This window comes from Nelumbo lutea, chromosome 6, assembly GCF_056320005.1.
Source record: "Nelumbo lutea isolate HS-2025 chromosome 6, American lotus-T2T, whole genome shotgun sequence".
Lineage (NCBI taxonomy): Eukaryota > Viridiplantae > Streptophyta > Magnoliopsida > Proteales > Nelumbonaceae > Nelumbo > Nelumbo lutea.
Window position 1 is genome coordinate 2,965,256 of NC_142689.1, and position 7,473 is coordinate 2,972,728.

A 7,473-nucleotide genomic window follows, 5' to 3' on the forward strand; every position below is an offset into this window, starting at 1 on the left:
GATCCTAGAGTCGTGAGCGACACGACCTGGCGTCCTAGCATTTGGTCTCCTATGGTTTACGAGTTCGAGTTCTTTGTACTAACGCTGTTGGATTGGAATCTCTTACCGAGGAAAATTATTAGATTGGCTGAGATTTTAGATCAAAATTGGAAATACCTATTTTCCCTCTGTGTGTAATGACTCAAAGGCATCCTCTTACTCAGCAATGGTCAATCCTGTATTAGGAAGCCCCGATCCAACGGTTTAAACCGAGAAGGACACGACTGATTCCATACATCATGCATGGGTACAATGGTCATAAGAAATAAGACTAGGTTCCCACTCCCCTATAAATTCTTAGTAAATTAGGGTTTCGCAGAGCAACAACGTGAACAATTGTTCGGATCAAATTTTCAGCAACTCGCGTTGCTTTTCTTCTAAATTCTACAAAAAAATGGCGACTCAAATGAGCAAAAAGCGAAAGGTTGTTCACTTATTCTCTCATAGATCTCTACTCTTCGATCTATTTCTTCACCGAATCTCAATTCTTTGTGCTATTTTAAATGGGACTTGCAGTGTTTCTGATGTCGACTACTTCTGTTTTGTTTTCTTGCTGCAGTTCGTTGCTGACGGAGTTTTCTTCGCGGAGCTTAATGAGGTTCTCACCAGAGAGCTTGCTGAGGACGGCTACTCCGGTGTCGAGGTCAGGGTAACGCCCATGCGCACTGAGATCATTATCAGGGCCACTCGGACCCAGAACGTTCTTGGTAACTGCGTGACTGTTACTTTCTGTCTTGGCTTTGATGATTTCAGTTTTATGATTAGGTGTTAAGGGTTTTGGCAAATGTTTTCAAGGTGAAAAGGGCAGACGGATCAGGGAACTTACCTCCGTCGTGCAGAAGCGATTTAAGTTCCCGGAGAATAGTGTGGAACTTTACGCTGAGAAGGTTAATAACAGAGGTCTATGCGCCATTGCTCAGGCCGAATCTCTGCGTTACAAGCTTTTGGGTGGCCTTGCCGTTCGGAGGTATATGTTATCCTTTGTATGCAGTTCTATACCATTACTACTTTACTCATCAGGGAGTCTGTCGATGTTAATACTCCATTAACTATCTTCTAGAGTGTTTTGGTTTCCGTCCCCACATTTTCCATCTCTCCAAGTTATCTTTACAGCGAGTTGGATCCCATTATCCATCTCGTGTCTGAGGATGACAACATTTGGTGTTTCCATTCATGCTACAAATTTCAAGGAATAATTCGTAAGTGTTCCATTGATGTTAGCGTGAATGGAAGATCTCCTTGCTGCCGATTCTATAGATAGGAATCATCATCTGACATTCTATGCACTTTGCAATGCTCAATATGCTGATGGATGTGCCAAATTGCACCCCCAGTGGTACATAATTGTCATTAGCTATTGCGTTGAATATGTAAATATGTAATATTGTCAATGCTGTACTGTTACTATATGTATCCAACCCCAAACAATCTGTTGTGTATGCATGTCACTTGCGTGATTTAGGTATGAACTGTTATTCTCGTATTTTTTAGCTTTTAGTTAGGTTGTGGTCTGTGACGTTATCAATCTAAAGATCATAATACCGTTACTAAAGATTAGACGATATCATTGTTGCCTGTCTAATTCTGCTTCCCGTTCATGGATCTTGTCTACTAAAATCTGTTTTCGTTAATTTTGTCATCCACAAAGCAAATTGGTTGTTTTTGTACCAACTTTGTGTCGGAAGATGACTACACGAATGGTGTCCCTTCATACCATCATCCTCATGAAATGACTAATTGTTCATGTAGTTACCATAGGGAGGGCACATGAAATGATTACACGTATATTTACTTTATTTGGCCCATTCTCTTTCCATCTGGAAATGCTGCTTGTGTTCTTTTTGATCTTTTATTTGCTGTATATCCATTACCACTTTGGTCATCTATAAAGCAAATAGGTTATTCTGCTACCAATTTTGTGTCGGAAGATGACTATATAAATACAGTTTCTACAAGCTAATTTTGAATGAAATGTCAGCACACAGTTCATTTTATCTGGCTTTAGTTATCTACATGTTTGTAAATTGTCTATTTAGTTCTACTCTTGCCTCCTTTATGCTTTTCTTCCAAGACTTTTCCCTCACCCCAACTCAACTCCTTTCACAATGCAGTGATCCTGAGTTGCAGGTTTTGCTGCATTTGACCCAAAGAACTTGGTGGTTGAAACTTCTTGATTCGTTAGAGGTTTTTGAGTTAACCTGGTGGCACAATAAAAGTAATCCTTCATTGCAAACTAACTTAGAAAATTGAATACATATTAGTTTATTATGAAATAGCTAAATGAAGTTTAATTAATACAACACTTGAATCATTGTAAAATTTCCTGCCTTCTGTGGTGTTAGCATTGATTATTTTCTCCAGTCTGTTTATGGGCTCCGGAGGCATCACATCAATGCGAACATTGAGTATCTAATGGGGTTTGATAGGCCCCTTGCACTGTAACCAAGTACAAGGAGTATGGGTTATATTCCTACATTACTATGTATATCCCTATCTAAGTATCTATTCTATTTGTTTCCTTGTCTATTGTTTATTCATTTATGTAGTATCCAAAGTTCTTATTTTGGAGCCTTTTGTGTTGGCATGGTCTCATTTTTTTTTAATTCTTGGAGATGCTTCCAGTTGAAGATGTTGCTGCATCTTACCATTTTTTCTGATGCAATTTTACCTTAAAATAATTTTTCTGTCGTGCTTTGTAAAATTTTTTTCCTACTAGCAGACTTCATACCTTGTACTTCTCTTATGCCTACCTTGCTCCACTATTTGTTTGAGAAATTTTAAGACATTTGTTCAAATAATGTTTGAACTGATCTATGTTTCACTAAAGTGTTGTTTTGTATGTCACCATTTCCTTGTAGGCAAGTTCCTGGTTTGTGTAATATGCCTGCCATTTCATAAATTTTTAGTGCTTATGATAGCATTTTTCCTATCATTGTGCATGGATGGTTGGTTCTGAAACAACTTTTTAGTTCTCTCTTTTTTTATAAAGAGGTACTTCTGTATTTATATTTTCTTCCTTTTTACTACATTTTCAATTCCTTGTGGTCTATATTTACAGCGCATCTGAATTGCAATGTGCTTATGTTGTCTTTGAGACATTTGTATTCTGGTTTATGGAGGTCACAATGTTTTGTTAACATGTAGTTTTCTCTTCATAAACCGATTCGCTTCTGTTCTCTTATTGCCTAGGGCGTGCTATGGTGTGCTGAGATTTATAATGGAAAGTGGGGCGAAGGGATGTGAGGTGTGTTTCAAACTTTCAACAGCTGTTAATTATATTGACTATTTGTCACGTTAATTGCAATTCCGAACTTGGTATCTTCTACTACATTCAGGTAATTGTCAGTGGAAAGCTTCGGGCTCAACGTGCCAAGTCAATGAAATTTAAGGATGGATACATGATTTCTTCTGGTCAGCCTGTCAATGAATATATTGATTCAGCTGTTAGACATGTTCTTCTTAGACAGGTAAGCTTTGCCAACTTTTTTCTTTCGTTTTCATTGCTCATACTTGGTTTTGCAATAATTTCAAGCTTTGCCTTTTGTTTCTTCTTCACCTTCCTTCTCAAGGAAAGCAAAAATAAAGTAGTCGAGGTAGCTAGCATTAGATTGTACCTAGGTGAAGTGTTGAATTGGGTGTAGCCATGTTATTGACCAATCAAAAGGGCATTTTGGGGTTGGTCTTTTACTTGGATTATGACAGCTTTTCCCTACCAACAATGCAACTAATTGCACCATTCCCAAAACAGACCGTATTATGCTTTCAGTAGTGTTGTTGCTACAATTCTTTTTATTCTGAAATTAAAGTGCATGAATGCATTTCTACTCCCTCTGTGACTTCTCAACCTATCAGTTGAAATGAATAAATCGTCTGCACATCAACCAGGACTAAGGCTGTGTTTGGATGTGTTTTCATCTTGTGGATGGAGTGATGGACTGTTTCAGTCCCTGCCACTGGGTGATCATTGCTGGTTTGGTTGGGCGTGGATACCAGTCTACACACTATCGTGGATTGGCCCTGTCCACACCCCAAATTGTTGGCAACGCTAATTTCTCGTGGAAGTGGTCTGTCCACACTCCATCTTTTGATATTATGCATCACACACTGGCTTAAACCCTGCAGCATTTTACTGTTGATCATTATCTGGACATTCTCCACCGCCAGAGACCTCATCTGCTGTTGTGCTCCTCTGGGCATGGATATTCTTCACAACTAGTACATGAACCAATGTATTATTTGATTGCATAAATATTTTGATTTTGTGCTTTTTTAAATATTTTCATCAATGAAATAATAATTTTTATTTTTAAAGTTATATTATTACCATTTCTGTTGAAATCAATATTTCTAGTTAATATTCTATTGCCATAGCCTTTTTTTCAATTTGTTTATTGTATAAATTGTAAAAATTAGACATTTAGGCTATGTTTGGTTGCAATGCAAATAAATTTGCATTGATGCAGGAACCATATCACTGCAAGTGATTTGAGTGTAAATTCTGACCTATTTTTGTTTCAAATTCTAGCTTAATGTTTAATTGCATGAAGTAAATTAAGACATGAATCTGAATAAAGTAAAGTCAAAACAAAATTAAAAAGTGTGGTGTTGATTGATCCACACTATGCCCTATAGAATGCTACTGTGGTTTGGTCTGATCTACAGTCCATAGCAGCTGTTGTGATGTGTGGATTGGTCCCTGTTACAGTGTGGAACAGTCCACCGTCCACCAATTTCTCACATACACTACAGAACACTCTAAAAGGTTGCTTGTCAGTATGGTATTGGTTGTGGGTTTATGGGTATGGCCTTTGGTACTCAGATGAGTGGCTGGCGTGCACCAGCAACACAACCTATCTTGTTGTAATGCTTTGTATATGGGTATGGCCTTTGGTACTCAGATGAGTGGCTGGCGTGCACCAGCAACACAACCTATCTTGTTGTAATGCTTTGTATACTTAGTGTGAAAAAATCAAATTTAATAATTGAAGAATCTAATAGAAATGGCTTGAAAGGTTGAAAATGTAAGTGAACTGGAGGGGCTTATTTCAGAAATAGAATATGGGGATTACAATGAATATGTTATCAAACATTTTTGCACGTACTTATTTGTTGCTAAGGCCGAGTTTGGAAGGAGTACACACAAATGCAAATATGTGGAGTGCAACCTTGTATTTTGTACATATTTATGCTGTACATATTTGCAATTCTACTGTTTCCAAACTGAGCCCAATTAATTTTTCGTTCTCATTGACAATACCCTTGTCTAGAGGTGATTTTTCTTTGGCATCTAAATTTAGGAAGGAAAATTAGCATTACAATTATCTTCGTATTTGGACCCGAGACTATCGGTTTGACCAAATATTTAGTTATTTGGTGCAGGGTGTTCTTGGTATTAAAGTCAAAATTATGCTCGATTGGGATCCGAAGGGCAAGCAGGGTCCTACAACACCCTTGCCTGATCTTGTTACTATACATACCCCCAAGGAAGAAGAGGAGTACATTAAGCCTTCACTGCTAGCAACTGATATCGAGGTTGCAGCTGCTTGAAATGCATTATGGCTGCACTACTTGTACCAAGGGAAATATCTTGTAATTTCTGCACTTGGAGAGTTGTTTTTCTAGGTTACTCAAAAGATATGGCTTTTAAGTCTTGGAAATAGTTCTGGATACTTGCCACCCTACAACACAAAACCATAAGTTTCCTGAATTGTAATTCTATTTTATTTTTGAAAGTCGTAATTATGGATTGATGGAGTACAGTTTTGGTAGACGTGTTTTCTTCTGCATGTGCATCTCATCACGGAGAAGTTAGAAGTATCCCTCCAACCTGTTACATGTGTAAACTCTGCAGTCTGTCTATAGTAGGAAAGTTTCTTTGCAACAAGTCACTACGGTGCGGATTCGTTAAACTGTCCTCTTATCCTGTGGTTCTGTTTACAGTAATATGCGTTAGCAGCATGGAATTTGTGTCCGTTCTTTTTCCTATATGCGGTTGTGTCGACTGTTTGGTAAATTGTCTTGATGTCATTCATTGTTCTTTGCTCATCTCCTGGCTCATTATTGCCTTTAACCAATGGTGGTTGGATGAATTGTACTTCTTTAATCTGTTCTACGGCTCAACGAAGCGACGCATGAAGCATGCTGTTCTATTTGAAATTTGAACGTTACTTTCTACCTCCATGTCACGTTCTACTCTGTCAATGTTGGGTTCTAATCGGTTGACTAGCCAGAATGGCGTCGTCTCTGAAAATTCCCCAACTTCCTTTTACTCCCCCTTGGCTAACCTATTACCTTCCCAATTTACATAAGAGAGAGGGGACTGCCCTCTTACAATAGGATAATATATCATTATAGATAAAAAAGGGTTCCCTGACAGTAGAAGCCTGGAAGGATCCTTAGACTTGAGAACATTAATTAGAATCGAGCTGTCAAATTCATTTAAACATGCCATTGCTTTCGCTTGAAGAGGAGTATGACTTGGTGAAGCGCCAAAAGGGGTCACAACTGAGTAACTTGCTACCCCAGGCCCTTTGAAAATGCCATCTACATTAACTTTTAACATGCTCTCTAGGGGAGCTTGCCAAAAAAAATTTTGTTCTGGGTTATCATGAGCTTGCAAAGTATTTAGCCATCTTGGACTAATTAGAATTGTCCTCCTCCTGGGCCCTATTGCAGGTTGCAAATGTAATGTTAGGATAATGTTTAGAATTTTCAAAAATATAAGTATTCCTAGTTTTCCAAGTTGTTCAGATTAGCAGAGCAAAAAAGCTTAATAGTTCTTTCTTGATCTAAACTTGAGAGCACCTTTTCCTGTTTAGTCCATTTTCAGAGCTTGGGGTACAAGTTGACTTTTGGCTTGTAAGATTCTACCCCAGAAAATAGGCTGACTTGACTGATGAGCTTCCTTTCCAAATTAGTCTATCTTCCCAATTGCCTTGGGTTAGATTAATCTTGAAAATTTGGCACGCAATTGCCTCGGGGAATGTATTTCTAAATAAATCCACTTTACAACACCTGTTTTGGTCAATGGGCTCATTAACCATGGAAGGGCCAGGACTCGGGGGTTTAGGACCCATTATCTTGAAGTTTGGAATATCCTCCAACTAGGGGTCTTTCAATATTACACTTGTATTTACATCCCAACAAGCTCCTGCCTAAGAATCTCTCTTCCATCTTGCAGGCTTTGCCAACCCGAGGAGCCTCTTTTTGACTGATTGTCGTTTAGTAAATTTCCCTCTTAGATACTTTGCTCTAATGATTCTTGATGTAACCGTTTTCGGCCACGTACCAATGTTTTGTGATGTAAAATTTTTTGGCTAAGTACCTTGTTATTTGACCCTGTGGTGGCGTGCCTTAGTGACGAACTACTTGGTGGCGAACTCCCTGGGGGAGAACTGCTTGGTGGCGAACTCCCTGGGGGTGAACTGCCTTGGT

At 38.6% G+C, this 7,473-nt stretch overlaps 1 protein-coding gene across 1 annotated transcript; it reads left to right on the plus strand.

The window, feature by feature from the left end:
* Nucleotides 1–356: 356 nt before the first annotated feature.
* On the plus strand, nucleotides 357–5,807 carry LOC148846844 (small ribosomal subunit protein uS3x-like). Its single transcript, XM_088949001.1, has 6 exons — nucleotides 357–463; nucleotides 599–746; nucleotides 835–1,006; nucleotides 3,229–3,283; nucleotides 3,375–3,506; nucleotides 5,419–5,807. The coding sequence occupies exons 1-6, from the start codon at nucleotides 434–436 to the stop codon at nucleotides 5,584–5,586; spliced, it is 705 nt and encodes a 234-aa protein (XP_088805127.1). The 5' UTR covers nucleotides 357–433; the 3' UTR covers nucleotides 5,587–5,807.
* The last annotated feature ends 1,666 nt before the right edge of the window (nucleotides 5,808–7,473 follow it).